Genomic DNA, 16,002 nt, shown 5'->3' with positions numbered 1-16,002 from the left:
AGCTGTTTGAAAGTATTTTTATGACTGGTAAAAATGTTATTATCAAATATATGGTATTAATTCACCATTCATTTAGTGCCTAAAAAATTAGGGAAAGTTAGGAATCAATGCTCTTTATTACTGTAATATTATTACTTTTCCCATGCATTGTTTGCTGCAAAAATAGATAAACTAGCTAGAGAAAACAAGTAAATCTTGTAAAAAAATAAAATAAAATAAAAAAAAAAGTAGTACAATAGACTCATAATGTTGGCTGATTTGTGCAAATTAGACTTCCGCAGAAAGTCGTCTTACGTACCAGTCATGTACGTGTTTTAGTTACTATTTTGATCTAGCTTCTCTTCAGTCATGGTGTACTGCAATGCTTGAGCCTCAAGATTGAACCTTCAAGCTATTATTTATTATTTATAGCAAACATTGAGTTTACTTTATTAATATGCTGGGCCTGTGTGGGGTGAGAAGGGGGTAGGCAGGATGATTAAAAGGCAAAAAAGGTTTTTGAACCACTAATTGGATCTAGAGAAAATTAGATCAGAAAGTTGCAGATATCATATGGAGGTTTGTTTGGTTGAAAAATGTGGTGTTTTATTTTTGCTCTTGGTAATAAGATGTGTTACGCAATTAATGTTGTTGACATTTGATTTTCTTTAGCCCTTTCGGCTGCTGCAGGGCGGGGGAAGCTGGAAGCATGTGAAGTACTTCTGGAACATGGAGCTGCTGTGACAAGAACCAACAGGAGGGGGGTCTCCCCACTTTTCTGTGCCGTGCGCCAGGGACATTGGCAGGTGCGACAAATGCCCAGGAATAAAAAGAGCTAATATGGGAGATGCTTCCTGAGTTTTTTAATTCTTCCTTCACATATACACACATAATAACTCGGTGCATGTTTTATGTTAGTCTTCTAAGCTAGTTCTTGGGGGACTGGTGAAAACCCACCCTTTCCGTAACTGGAGGTGAGAGTAGGCAATTTAAGAGGTGACCAGTGCCTAACACAGTGGGGTTCTGGTCTGTGATGAAGGCTCTTGTACACTACAATAACCCAATAAATACCATACTGCTGTGGCTTCTTTCTAAATAGGAAGACTATAGATAGAATAGATGGAAGATCAGTTCAATCTCGGGCGGCTTCTGGCTGGCAAGGTAGCCTTGAGGGGGGCGACTGAGAGCTTGGTTTTCTAGGGCTGGCAGAGTTTTAATCTCAACATAAATTGTCGAAGATTGAATATAAATGACATGTATTTCTGAAAAGGGCTGTTACTGACTAAGTCTATCAGTGTAAATAATTTTTAAACTAAAACATCCTTTTTCAGATTGCAGAGCTTCTGTTAGAGCATGGATCTGATGTTAATTTGAGTGACAAGCAAGGCAGGACACCACTTATGGTGGCTTCTTGTGAAGGACATTTGAGCACAGTGGAATTTCTACTTTCCAAAGGTAAAATAAATAATTAGTTAAAACTGCATTACTGCACCAGTTTTTTGCATATTTAATTTCAGAAAGGCAAGCTTTATGGATTTTTTTCAGCCTCTAAAATGTTTTAATAGTTTTAAATAGTGCCTTATTAATGTGCTGTATGCTAAAAGAATGTTATTTTTGAGGGGAAGTGATGGGGGGAACAGAAAAAGGAAACTGATTTTTGAGTATTTTGAAGTTCAAAATAAAGCTGAATGATCAAACTTCAGTTTTAATGATAATGCTAAGCACTGCTTTTTAAAACAGCAACAAAAATCCATCTGTGTTTTATTTCAGGTGCAGCCATTTCATCACTGGATAGAGAGGGGCTAACAGCACTGAGCTGGGCTTGCTTAAAGGGCCATAAAGGCGTGGTTCAACATTTGGTTGAAAAAGGTGCAACGATAGATCAGACGGACAAAAATGGCCGAACACCCTTGGATTTGGCAGCTTTCTATGGGGACGCTGATATTGTAAGTAGAGTTAATTGTGGGAAAACCACCAAGCCTATTTTAAACTTGCAGTCTGAAGCAATCTGAATCTTGTCAGTTGAACTGTGGATGAAGGAAACTTTAGGCAGGTTGTCAGTAGGCTTAACTTCCCTTTTTTCATTACCTCATGCATGTCTGGATTGCAGTGCAGGGGTAAATCAGCAGATTTTTAGTACCCAGGTAATTGTACTGGAGGCCAAGTGCCATGCCTTTGTACTTTACAGTGGGCTATAGTATTTTTATAGTGGGTGTTTCAAATCTCAGTAAGAAATAACTTTTACAATTTGTATGCTATATGTACTGGAATTTTTAAAAAAAATCTGTGGGAGACCCACCAGAGAAATGCATTCTTAGCTCTAGCTAACCTGCTAGAATTGGGTAATCCTGTGGAGCAAAGGCCTCAAGTGAGAGGGACATAAAGAAGATAACAGTGCAGAGCAGTTAAGAACAGGAGGTCAATTTCTGTGTCCCTAAATGGTATTTCCTGTAACTGTAAGGGTAGGGATCCTGCAGTCTTGGTGTGGCATGGAGGACAAGACTTTTCTTCTGTAAGTCTCTCCCCGTAGGCCCCAAGGGAGGCGCACCCAGACCTACGGCCAGTGAGGATCTAGTCAGGGAACTTCTGGAGGGACTGGATGTATTTAAATCAGCTGGTCCTGATGATCTCCACCCCAGAGTGCTGAGGGAATTAGCAGAGGTCATTGCAGGACCCCTGGCATGGCTGTACAAGCACTCGTGGTGCTCTGGCGTGGTGCCAGAGGACTAGAAGAGGGCCAATGTGGTCCCGTCTTCAAAAGGGAGGAAGGAGGACCTGGGAAACTATAGGCCAGTTAGTCTTACCTCGATCCCGGGGAAGCTTTTTGAGAGAATTATCATTGCGCATGTCCACGAGGGGCCAGCAGGGAAGATTATGCTTAGGGGCAACCAACACGGGTTCATTAGAGGCAGGTCCTGTCAGACCAGCCTGGTGGCCTTCTATGAACAGATCACCAAATCCTTAGATGCAGGGTAGCAGTGGTCTTTCTGGACTTTCGGAAGGCCTTTGACACTGTCTCTTACTCCATTCTCAGTAAAAAAACAAAGCAAAACTGGGGGACTGTGGTATCAACACCTACATAGTCAAATGGGTCGCCAGCTGGCTGGAGGGCCGCACCCAGAGAGTGGTGGTGGATGGGGCATTTTCGACCTGGAGGGATGTGAGCAGTGAGATCCCCCAGGGCTCGGTCCTTGGGCCTGCACTGTTCAACATCTTCTTCATCGATGACTTGGACGAGGGGGTAAAAAGCACCTGTTCAAATTCGCAGACGACACTAAGATGTGGGGGGAAGTAGACATGCTAGAAGAGAGGAATAGGCTGCAATCGGACCTAGACAGGTTACAGGGGTGGGCTGATGGGAACAGGATGGGATTCAACACAGACAAGTGCAAGGTGCTGCACCTGGGGAGGAAGAGCCAGCACCATACCTACAGGACGGGGAACTCCCTTCTCGTCAGTGCAGGGGCAGAAAAGGATCTTGGAGTGGTTACTGATGCCAAAATGAACATGGGCCGATAGTGTGGGGTTGGAGTCAGGAAGGCCAACCACACCTTGTGATGCATCATGAGCAGGTTCAAGGATGTGATACTCCCCCTGGGGGTCTTAGAATCATCATAGAATCACAGAAGTAGGGTCGGAAGGGACCTTGTAGATCTTCAAGTCCAACCCCCTGCCAGGGCAGGAGAAAAACTGGGCTCACATGACTCCAGCCAGGTAGGCATCAAGCCTCCTCTTAAAGACCCCCAGGGTAGGAGCCAGCACCACTTCCCTTGGAAGTTGGTTCCAGATCCTAGCCGCCCTGACCGTGAAGTAGTTCTTATGGATGTCTAATCTAAACCTCTCCAACAACTTGTAGCCGTTATTCCTTGTTATGCCAGGGGGCGCTTGGGGAAACAAGGTCTCTCCCAAACCCTTCTGGTCCCCCCTAGTGATTTTCTAGACTGTCACCAGGTCCCCCCTCACCCTTCTCTTGTGAAGGCTGAACAGGTTCAGGTCCCGCAGTCTCTCACTGTAGGGTCTTCCCTGTTGTCCCCAGATCATGCGGGTGGCCCTCCTCTGGACCCTCTCCATGTTGTCCACATCTCTCCTGGAGTGAGGCGCACAGAACGGGACACAGTACTCCAGCTGTGGCCTGACCAGTGTTACGTAGAGGGGGAGGATCACCTTGGCCCTGCTAGAGATGCACCTGTGGATGCACAGCAAGGTTCAGTTATCCCTGCCAACCGTGACCTCGCATTGTCAGCTCATGTTCATCTTGGAGTCAATAATGATTCCAACATCCCTTTCTGCCTCCGTGCTTTCAAGAAGGGAGTTTCCCATCTTATAAGTGTGCTGCTGGTTACTACTGCCCAAGTGCAGCACCCTGTACCTGTCAGTATTGAAGCGCATCCTGTTTTTGCTAGCCCACCCCTGTAACCTATCCTGGTCTTGCTGCAGTCTTTCCCTCCCTACTAGCGTGCTCACCTCACCCCAAATTTTGGTATCATCAGTGAATTTAAACAGGGTGCTTTTCACCCCGTCGTCCAAAACTCTGATAAAGAAGTTGAACAGCGCAGGCCCAAGGACCAAGCCCTGGGGGACTTTGCTGCCCACTTCTCCCTAGGTGGAATATGATCCAACCACCACCACCCTCTGAGTGCAACCTTTCATCCAATCTGCAATCCATCTGACTGTGTAGGAATCAATGCCACAGTCACCCAATTTTTTAATGAGGATGGGGTGGGAGACGGTGTCAAAGGTCTTGCTGAAGTCCAGAAAGACAACATCCACGGCGACACCTGCATCCAAGGCTTTTGTGACCTGATCATAAAAGGCAATCAGGTTGGTCTGACATGACCTGCCCCTAATGAAACCGTGCTGGCTGCCCTTGAGCATCATCCCTGAGGCCGGCCCATTGCAGATATGCTCAATGATGATCTTCTCAAAGTTTCCCTAGGATTGAGGTAAGACTGACGGGCCTATAGTTGCCCGGGTCCTCCCTCCTCCCGTTTTTAAAGATGGGGACCACGTAGGCTATCTTCCAATCATCTGGCACCTTGGCCGAGCACCATGAGTGCTCATAGAGTTGTGCCAAGGGCCCTGCAATAACCCCTGCTAGCTCCCTCAACCCCCTGGGGTGGAGAGCATCTGGACCCGCTGATTTGAACATGTCCAGCCCCTCCAGAAGCTCTCTAATCCGGTCCTCCCCAACCTGAGGTCTGGAGGCGTTCCCCTCGAGTCCACCTTGCATCACTGTGGGGAAGTCCCAGTCCCTGCACAAGAAAACGGAGGTGGAGAATTGGTTAAAGAAACGGAGGTGAAGAATTGGTCTTTAAGAGGAAGCTAGATGAACACCTTGCTGGGGTTGTTTGACCCCAGTACTCTTTCCTGCCATGGCAGGGGGTCGGACTCGACGATCTGCTCAGGTCCCTTTCGACCCTACCAACAATGAAATTTTTTTTAAAGTGGCAGTGAAAAACTGCTATCTAATCTTTATAAATGTGGCAAGCCGGGATTCAGAGAGTAAACCTTCGGAGTAAAATTCAGAGTGTCCTTTGTTCACACAGCAAGTTGTTTTAGCACCAGGCCTACAGCTCTGGCTTCCATTTCGGGTAAAGGCTCTCCCCATGCACTGTACTTGCCTCAGTAGTCTATAACAAAATCTCTTGGGAAGGGGGAGGAGGAGTAAAGAGTGACTAGTCTGAGTCTGAATTTGAGATGAGGGGTGTCTGAGAAGGCAAATGTACAGTTGTCAAAGTCCATGATTTATGCTTACTAAGTTTGCAAGACGGAGGCCAGCCCACATTCTGCAAAAAAATCTGATGGAGCCAAATTACCTGCAAGGGACAGGCTCTTTCTAGGTGTGAACACATGCTGGACACTACTGGTAAGAGTATGCTCAGCCTGTCTGCACTGTCCCAGATCATATATTAAATGGGGTTAAATGGTGAACCTGAAGCCTGGCAATGTACTTCTACCTCAAGCAAGTGATCTTGATTCAAAGTGATCTTGATTCAGCTTAGGGCTCATCTACACGTGGTGCGATGGTAACTGCACTTTCATATCACATTCTGCCTTAATCTGAATTAACTTGTGTGTATGGAAAAATCCTTAGTGGTTTTGAAGGTGTGGCAGTCAGCGGACTCTGGAAGGCCTCCTGCATAGTGCAGCTCATGAGTATGTGTTTCTGGGAGCAAGCAGGGATCCCCCATGTGTTCGGGGGAGGGGAGATTTTGAAACTGCTGCTGCTAATCAGACACTGTGTGCAAGACAAACTCTGTTATTTGTGATATAAACTCCCGAGGGAACAAGGGTTCGGAAATCATGTTTCAAAGAAATGATATGGTACATGTTTTCAACCAGCAAACGTGTGGGAGCACAGCCGCTGTAATGGTTTGATGTGTCTATTTTAGTTCTTTTAGTGTATGTCTGTTGCAATGTCTGAACCGTAACATGCTACTTTTATTGTTTCTGCATGTACTGGGAAGCAGGGTGTCCTCTCTCTCTGTTCAGAAAAGCACCCCTGGTTCAGTCGCATGTGAAAGCTGTGCAGAGTACTAAAGCACGGTTCACCTCTGAACGTTTTTCTGATTAATGATCATCAGGGTTTTCCTGAGTCCCAAGAAGCAGTAGCAGCAGGACTCCTCCAAGAGGGATCTGATCATGGTTTCATTTGGTGGCCCCTATGCATCATCTCCGTAGACTCTTCAGGCCTTTCTGGCAGCAATGATAGGAGGATGGAGCTGATCTTTAGACTCCCTTGTCTGGATGGGGACAGTATATCTTGGGTGTGACAGATACTGAGATTAGTAACATCAGAAGCAAGCAGCTCATCAGCAGTAGAGGTGGCAGGAGTTGCTGGAGCAGGTCTAACCGACAGTCTAACAGGCTGGCAGCACCAAGAGCTTTGTTTTTATTCCGTATAAGAACTGCTGTTTACTGGGGGAGACCATAGGTCCATCTTGCCCAGTATCCTGTGTGTCACAATGGCAGAGTGGAGGCTGAAAGGGAGAGTGGTATGACCAGAGTTTTTCCCCTCTCTGAATTGTAGTCCCCCACAATTGCACTGCTTCTCTCCCAATTGTAGTCTCCAGCATTTGAAGTTGGAAGCTCTGATTCAGAGGCTGTGCTCCTGACTCCCATGCTCAATGGCTATTGATGCACCTTTCCTCCAAGGGTTTGTCCAGTCTCTCTTTGAATCTGGCTAAATTGTCAGCTTCTGCAACATGCTGTGTAATTCAGTGCAGCATGTTTAGCTATGCTGTGTGGAAAAGAACTTCTTTTTGTTAGTTTTAAACTTACTACTTACTAGTTTGATTTTATGATCCCTAGCTCTTGTATTGAGAGAGTAAATAATAAATCCCTATTTACTTTCTCTTCCCATCTAGTGTTTAAACCTCTGTGTTCCCTCTCAAGTGTCTCTTCAAAGGAGACTGAATAGGCCTAGTCTCCTTAGTCTCTCCTCACGTGGAAGCCCCTCTATAGCACTAATCATCCTTGTTGCCCTTCTCACTGCTTTGTTCTTTTATCTCTTCACTGCAGCATCAAACTCCTCTGATAAGTAGTTTAGGAAGTAATAAATTTAACTTTAGGTTTCTTCAGGTAGACTAGGAGGTCATTATTTATTAGTACAGTATTGCTACTTTAACTAGAACATTTCCAATAATCTATACATGGGTGCTGCGGATGGGTAGCCTGAATGTCCCTCTTTATGGTACCGTGCTGCATTCTTCCCCAAACTATCAACAAATTGAAACCATTTTGGTACTGTAGTTTCACACTTGTTGTGTTAGTGTCACAACATTATTTTGAAATGCTGTAAGAAAACCTCTATTAATTACCCTGAAGCACATACGGTTCACACCGCTCCTGTATTTTCACCCTAGCTTTTCTCTAGTCAAATGTAAATTGCTGTGTTAGCATATTGAAGCTCACTGTGTGAACAAATAGGGGAATGAGCATGAAGTGTCATCCTCATGGTGTTCTCAGTATATATCTGCTACTGACAGTAAAAGATTATATTGTGTCACCGAAATTAAATCAGTGAAGTGAAAGAATGGCCATCACGGTCTGTAACTATTCCCGGATTGCCATTACCTTTACTTTTTCTTTGCTGCCAACTGATCAAAAAAGTTATTTTACTTTATATTTGATATGACTGAATGGAAACTTTGAGTAAGACTAGTCTGAACCTCACCATGGTACTTCCATGGCTTCTGTATGTGTTGGAGAGCTGGGCACTCTCAGAAAAGTGTGATTTAGGTCAATATGGCAGACAGAAGCATTATGTTTCTGCTGAGAGAATTGCTGTTTCCCCAGCAGAAACTACAAGTATACAAGCAAGTATTCATTTTCTCCTAGAGGAAACATGCCCCTTCCAGGAGAAAAACCATCCAGGTTGACACCTGGGAGATCTCCCCTACGAGCGAGTTTCTCACAAGCCTGCATACTGGGTCTGGGTCTGGAGGGGAGTGGGGCAGTGTTTGCTGCCCATTCCTGTAATTGGGCACTGCCTAGCCTGGGGAACAGGAGGGGGCCTTTTCCCAGACTAGGAGTGCGCTGGTGGGGTGTGGAGCAGCTGCTGAAGCTCCCTTCCTTTTCTCAGACCAGAAATTGCCCCATCTGGGGAACAGGGGAGGTAGACAGGGGGCTTTGCCCTACTGCTCCTCCTGCTTTGCTCCCAAAGATCCAGAGTAGAGCCAGTCCCCACCACTGCACTTCCTCAGGACCTGGAGGAGTGGAGCAGCTGCTGCTCTCCACACCTTGCCCAGACAGGATCCACCCAGACTGGGGAAGGCACAGGAGAGCAAAGGGGGCCAGGGGCAGTGCCTGCAGGCTGAATACCTGTACTGGTCTTCTCAGAAACTTCCAGTGCTAAAAATGAACTCCCTTTGCTTCCCTTGCTGAGAATTGTTCAAGGTTTGTTTCTACCTTTCTGTTCTAGGTGCAGTATTTAGTGGAGAAGGGTGCAGTGATTGAACATGTCGACCACAGTGGTATGCGTCCATTGGACAGAGCGATTGGATGTCGAAATACAGCTGTAGTGGTCATGCTACTTAGGAAAGGAGCCAAATTAGGTTAGTAAAACCCATCTTATACTACCAAAGCATTTTTCCCTAGAATGGGGAAAACTCGAATGTCTGCCATAGTGGAATTACTTTATTGTGTAATATGAGTTTTTCTTGAATGAAAATTGATAAAGTGGATCGCATCAAACTACAAAAAGAACATTATTGAGGCTGAAAAGTCCATTGCACCAAGTCCTAGGAAATTTCAGACTTGGGATTGCCCAAGCAACTTCAACTGTGTTCAGTGTTTGTCCATCTGGTACACTGAAAGGTCTGGCAGAAACTTTCATTAAAGACTCAGTACAAGGGGGCTGAACTCTTGGGCACACTACCTTAATTCTATTTCCAAATGTCTGAGGGAATGACTGGGAAGCCTAAATAATAGTCTTTTAACATAAAACTTGGTTAATATTTTTTCTGTCAAAATGAAAAAGTAGATTAAAAAATTCTGTTTGTAACAATTCCCATCATGCCTCATCAGCAGCAAGTAGATAATATGCCTGTTGTCTTTGATTACCCTTGAACCTGTGATATCAGTATACTTCAGGAAATAAATTGTTAAACATGCACTTAAGTGTTGTCCTGTGCTGGGACTTAAACCTGGTAAGCCTGTTCTGGACCATTAATAGCAAGCTGCTGCAAGTATTAAAATTCTGCAGTCATTCCTCACTTGTGAAATAGTGAGTAAATTTAAGTGTGTGTGAGTGAACCAATGCTTCATTTTCCCCATTACTGTATTTTCTTGTGTACCATGTGCCCCCAGATAAGATGGGTACCTTCTCTTGGGAAGGCAGAATGAAAAAAAGATTTTTCCAGAATTGTCGTGCCCTGCCGCCGCCCCCCCCCCCCCGCACAGCGGTGGGCAGAGTTTACTGTCTACATCACTTGCTCACTTCTTCCTGCTCAGCCAAAAGCTAGAGGTTTAACCCTGTTGCAGCTGCTGCCAAATCAGTATATGAGTAAATATGTTAATACCAAAGTCCCCTTTAAAAATGTTTACTATTTTAATTTGCAGGAAATGCAGCTTGGGCAATGGCCACTTCTAAACCTGACATTCTGATTATTCTACTGCAGAAGCTGATGGAAGAAGGAAACCTACTGTACAAAGTAAGTAGAAACTCAATTTCCATGCTGAAAAAGAAAGAACGTTATAAGCCTTTGGCTCAGAGTGGTAAGGAGAGACTCAGGCTGTTCAAAAGACCTGCCATTTTGTCTTTGCCTTTAGCAAAGTACCAACAACTATATGTGCTAGGTACATTAAATTCATATTGGGGGTTGGACAAAGGAGCTTGGAGCGGAACTGGAAAAAGAGCGTGTGATCCAAAACGCCCAGGTCCAGGGATGACTGGCTTGAGAAGTGACCTAGATTCCCTGTGGTGGACATCTGGTCACCCACTGGAGATTCTTAGTCTTTAGTTATTTTAAGAGTAATGAAGGTTAGGAAGCTCATCTGAAGGGACCTTATTTAAATTATCATGTGCTGGGTGCATTCAAGCACAGCTTTTTGTTTGTATAGTTCTCTGCATGCCATTTACATATGAATTGAGCAAAATAATAGCATATTTGATACAGGTTTTTAACTATTAATGCATTGTTTTACAAGAGCTAGTTTGGACATGACTGTATCTGCTGTATCTGACTGTTACATCTGACATGCAGATTGTGAAGGTCACTTCAGGCCTATTTTTGGCATTGGATTTGAAAGGTTTGGGTCATTCCTTTTGGGGCTACAAAGTTCTGTCACTTTATCTCTGTTGCTATCTCATACCAATATATGAGGCTCAAATGTGTACAAAACACTAATAGAGTCTCTTCAGTTAAAAGGCATAGTGGCAAACGGTGCGTGGCATCATTATTGCTAACTCCAGTTTATGCCATTATAGGCCAGTGCTGTGGACATGCTTGGCTTCATTTAAATAATATGAAAAAATCTTGGAATCCCCTGATAATTTAGGGAGCTTTGAATACTAACTTAAGAGTTCAGAATTGGGTGCCTTTTGCACGGAGTAAAATCGTACTTTGTTATATGTACATTTAATCACAGAGAATGACAGTGTTCTCTGAGAGGGTCCGTCTGGGGGACATCTCAGCCCCTCCAGCAGAAGGGTCCTCCAGCAGCATGTAAAACTTTGCTTCACGGTTGGTTCTGAGAGAAAAAAGTGCTGGTTCCTGATTTACCAGCACCAAGTCCTTCCTCTTTAGCTCTGTATTAATTTGCTGACTAGGTTTCTTTTCTGCTTAGGTCATAAGTTTTATAGACATTAGGGGCTGGAAGAGACCTCTCAAGATCAAGTCCAGCTCCCCTGCCATAGGCAGGAAGTCTGCTGGGGTCAAATGACCCCCGCAAGATAAGCATCCAAACAGCATTTGAATGAGTCCAGAATAGGTGTTTGCGGACCATAAAGGAGTTTTCCTTATGTCCAATCTAAATCAGCCTTCCAGACATTTGTGCCTGTTAGATCTTGTTATCCCTTGGGGAGCCCTAGTGAACTGTTATCCTGGTGCACCAACCTTATGTACTTAAAGGCTGCCACCAAATCCCCTCTGATCCTTCTCTTCTCCAGGCTGAAGAGTCCCAAGTCCTTCAGCCTCTCCTTATAAGGCTTGCTCTCCTGGCCCTTGATCATGCGGGTGCTCTCCTCTGGACTCTCTCAAGCTTATCCACAGCTCTCCTGAAGTGGCGGGGCCCAAAACTGGACGCAGTACTCCAGCTGGGGCCTCACTAAGGCCAAGTAGAGCAGGAGGACGATGTCCCTGGTTTTGCTGGAGATGCATCGGTGGATGCATGCCAGAGTTTGATTTGCTTTGCCAGCCATGGCATCGCATTGGTGGCTCACGTTCAACATGTGGTCAGCCAAGACCCCCCATGTCTCTTTCAGTTGTGGTACTCACAGATCAGGATAGCAGGGCAAGATCCCATTCTTGTGTTTTATCAGTTGTTAATAGAGGTTTGAAATCCATGCTGGGGTGTTTTCCCCCATAAGATCATTTGATTTCTTTTAGTGTAGCAGTCCACGCTGATTTCCAAGGGCTTGGCGTTGTTGAATCTTTTCTTAGATTTTTTTTTTGATTCATTTGCAGAAATGCAACAAGCAAACATGAACTAAGTGGATAATTATTATACAGTCTAAAGCACGTTTGACAGTTTGATTGTGCTCACAGTATGTGACAACTATTTTGCAACTCTTAAGGGAGGAAAACCTGTTCTCTCTGTTCTAAAGCTATTTTTATGCACATTCCAGTGGCCTAGTTTTCAGTTTGAATATCTAAAAGTCTGATTATTTAACTTGTTTGCTTTTTAAGAACATGGTACGACCAGTGTACCATTGACATGTCATTTTGGAGTTTTGTCTACCTTAACAGGCATTAAATAGAATTAAATCTGCGTACTGGCAGGTAATCAAAGGGTGCAGTTTTGTTTTTTCTTTTCTATGGAAAAATCGACATTTGCTTGATTTCAGTTATTTACAGTATTCAGGGGTAAGAGTTTTTTCCTTGCTTCCTCTGAGGCATAATAATGGTGTTTCCTTGGGGGAGTTGCATTAGTCTTCTGCACCTAATTTGTTCTCCTACTGTATTTGCCTCAGTTTGATGCCATAGATTTTCTGAGTTTTCAGAAGTATTCAGAAGCACTCGTACTCTTAACATTGAGACCTTATGGAGTTTCTCAGGTTGGATGTAAAAATCAACATGCCCCAGGGTACAAGTCACGTTTGAAAATGTAAGCATGTATTTATAAACAGACACTACAATGAGAAGACTCCAAAGTGACTTTAGCATCGATGGTAATACAAACTAGTAGAGAGGTTTATAAAAAGAAATTTGCTATAAAAATAAGAAAGAAGAATGCTTTAATTCTGTTAACTAAAGCAGAGGTGTCAAAATCCTCAGGTGCTGTGGGCGAGATGAGTAGCGCTCAGCTGGTTCTAGGGGTGGATCAGGCCTGCAGACTGTGGGGCTGGTTTGGTTTAGTGGTGAAGACAGCATCTTCCTAGACTGGCTCAGAGCACAGTGGCACCATGCAGGTTCAATCTGAGACCCACAGGCAGCGCTAAGGGCAAGGCAATAGGGCTCCATGGGCCAGGTTTGGCCTGCAGACCATATCTTTGACACACCTGAACTAAAGCAGTTGCTAGCACTTATCAAATCTTGCTAAGAAGTGTTAGCAAAAGCTTCTCAAAGGCATGCATCTCACCATAGAGATGTCCTCTGCTAATCTTTTGGATTCCTTTCACCACTCAAGTGAATTGCAGCGATGACAAGACTAAGTAACAAGGCTTCCCGCTCCAAAATGAAGTTGGAAGCTGTTGAAATCTGCCTTTTGTATGACGTTCTGGATGTGAGGTGTCCCTTCCTGAGCTCATCTTATGGTAGTGCAGGACTGCCTGCTCCAGGCAGGTCCAGGGAGCATGCTGCTCACAGCACCGTGCCAAACTGGCCTGCGCTCGATCCAGTGCATGAGGCTAGTCTGCAGGCCCAGTCTAGCCCAAGGACCAGCCCCGCTTCTGTTCCTTAAAGACATCATTTGCCACTCAGTATTGCTGTTGAGACATTTAAGCCAACTAAATGATTGCTTTTAGTTTAAAAATTACATTCCACAGCTAAACAGGACGAAGTAGGTGTATTAGTGAAAAGTCTTGTGTCAGAAGGATTCTGTTGCAGCACTGGCATTATGTATTTAAGTATAAATATTATCCTGGTAAATATTTGCATAGCTACCCCAATTTTAAAAACTACGTCCCAGATATTAACTTGTGAACTTCCTCACCATGTAACTACTTGAAAATAAACAACGTATAAAAATTGAATCTGTTTGAAGAGCTTCTGTTGCCAGCTGGCAAATATTCATATAGTTTAAAATTAAAGCAGCATTTACAAATCAACATCTAACGCTCTTGTGTTCTAACCCGTAGAAAGGGAAGATGAAAGAAGCAGCTCAGCGATATCAGTATGCCCTAAGGAAGTTTCCTCGGGAAGGGTTTGGAGAAGAAATGAAAGCTTTCAACGAGCTGAGAGTTTCATTGTATTTAAACTTGTCACGGTGCCGCAGAAAAACAAACGTGAGTTCTTACTGTTCTTCTGTTAATTGTACACTTCTTGCTTTGGAAACCTGAGGCTCCAGGTCTAAAAAAGTGTAAAGGACATGCATACTATGCTGGTATCAGTGTCCCTCTGACTTGTTCCTTCTTTTGAGCTAAAGCAGGTACAGGAAAAGTTATTGTTGGGGAAAAATGTATAAAATACTCCTGTGGTACCAGCCTCGAATTAGGGGTAAGATGGGGAGAGGTAAGCCACAGACATGGTGTCTGTTGCTCCAGAAGTGAGAGTCGCTTTCAGGGGCATGTGTAGTCTGTGGGATTTCTGCCTTCCCAAGTCCTAAAGCCATGACACTTTGTCCTTCCTTATTAGCATTGTAACTGTCATCCAGGCATTTCTTTGAGGTCCCACTTTTTAAGTTTACTCACGAAGTAAGAAACTTACTGACTTGAAGTCCTCTACGTTCTAAACCCTTTTGATTCCAAAATAGTGTCCGCATCTACACAAGATGCTGACTGCGCAGTAGCTTGTTACTACTGCACAGTAGTGTTGCATGGTATGAAGTGTAACACAACACTACTGTGCAGTAGTAATGAAGCTGCGTGGTTGGCGTCACCTAAAAGCCATTCAGCGATGCTACAACACAGTTAACTCTAGTTACTGCACAGTTGTTTAGTACTTGTTTATACACATACTAAATGACTGTGCAGAAACAACTGCGCAGTCAGCGTCTCGTGTAGGCATGGCCAGTGTCCGCACAGGGAGCAAACCAGGACAGTTACATCAGTCAACTTCCTTGTGTTAACAGGACCAGTGGCCAGTATTGTCAGTTGCATCTGATTTTAATGCAACAGCTTACTTTTTTTTGTCAGTTTGAGGGCCATGTGATAGAAGCTCTCAAAATTTACTGTTTCTGGTGGTGTCTGAAAGTGATATGTATGTAACATGTTTCTAAATCATTTGTCCCTGTGAGCTGACTAGATAATTGTTATTGTCAGGATTTTGGCATGGCTGAAGAGTTTGCTACCAAGGCACTTGAACTGAAACCCAAATCTTATGAAGCTTATTATGCTAGAGCAAGAGCCAAGAGAAATAGCAGGTACTGTCTAAACTTTCTGCTGTGTAACCTGTTTCAACAGCTGCCTAACTTTTCTCCCACATCATCTGTTTCAATAGCTGATCTGGTGCAAATTCAAAGTGCCTGAATGTTGGGATTTTACTGCAGATTCCCTCTCATTTTGGTCCCCTCTTCCATCGTGCTGTTTCCATTCATGTTAGTAGTTTTTCTTGGGAGTTCAGTGACATATGCCAGGTCACTGAACGCAGCATAAGCAGTTATTTCTGGACTCCCTAACAGTTCTTTGAAATAGTCGGAGTTGTGTAAAGGAACCACATTAGTTTCTAATTTCAGCTAAGTTCCCCCCTCCATCTCAATCATCTGTGATTCCTTCCACAAGACTGCTTGACCCATTCCATAAGCTGGCAAGCCAAAGGGAGTTCATCAACAGTTCTTTACAGGACTGCAAAGATAGCTAATAGGACAAGTGAGCAGAAGAACCCTAAAGTGTTATGGGGTGGCCAGTAGGGTGCAGCGGTGGATGCCTTCACCCGCCAAAAGAATCTGGTTGGTAGGAAGTAGGATCTTTTTCTTTCTTTTCCCATGGTACACACACCCCTCCTAGCAAGGGTAAAAGAAGCACTCATTCTGGGATGGGCAGTATTACAAGGGATATTTACCAGCTGTTTTCAATGAAGTAAGTCTGAAGCTGAGCCCCCTCCTGCCATTTTCTGCAGCACTACCAATACACCTGCTTATTTCATCTGTCTTCCTGAAGGACCTTGGTCTTGGGTCTTCCATTGGGATGGAACAGGAAGGACATGGGACTGTCTCCTTTTTCCCCACCCCAAGTGACCTTTTGGTGTAGAGGATTCTCAACCC

The 16,002-nt window shown here is 44.3% G+C and overlaps 1 protein-coding gene across 7 annotated transcripts in view; it reads left to right on the top strand.

Moving 5' to 3' along the window:
• The window catches only part of TANC1 (tetratricopeptide repeat, ankyrin repeat and coiled-coil containing 1), a 201,972-nt gene that overhangs the window by 182,989 nt on the left and 2,981 nt on the right, over positions 1 to 16,002 (top strand). For all 7 annotated transcript variants that reach the window (XM_090045663.1, XM_090045661.1, XM_090045660.1 and 4 more), the window contains 7 exons: positions 652 to 785; positions 1,311 to 1,434; positions 1,750 to 1,925; positions 8,903 to 9,035; positions 10,042 to 10,133; positions 13,940 to 14,086; positions 15,062 to 15,162. In XM_090045663.1, the coding sequence (XP_089901789.1) occupies positions 652 to 785; positions 1,311 to 1,434; positions 1,750 to 1,925; positions 8,903 to 9,035; positions 10,042 to 10,133; positions 13,940 to 14,086; positions 15,062 to 15,162 (907 nt within the window). The remainder of the gene's footprint in view (positions 1 to 651; positions 786 to 1,310; positions 1,435 to 1,749; positions 1,926 to 8,902; positions 9,036 to 10,041; positions 10,134 to 13,939; positions 14,087 to 15,061; positions 15,163 to 16,002) is intronic.

This window comes from Crocodylus siamensis, chromosome 4 (assembly GCF_052110815.1).
Source record: "Crocodylus siamensis isolate JL-2025a chromosome 4, ASM5211081v1, whole genome shotgun sequence".
Taxonomy (NCBI): domain Eukaryota; kingdom Metazoa; phylum Chordata; order Crocodylia; family Crocodylidae; genus Crocodylus; species Crocodylus siamensis.
The sequence above is the reverse complement of the archived record's forward strand: the minus strand, read 5'-3'. Positions and strand labels throughout refer to the sequence as shown.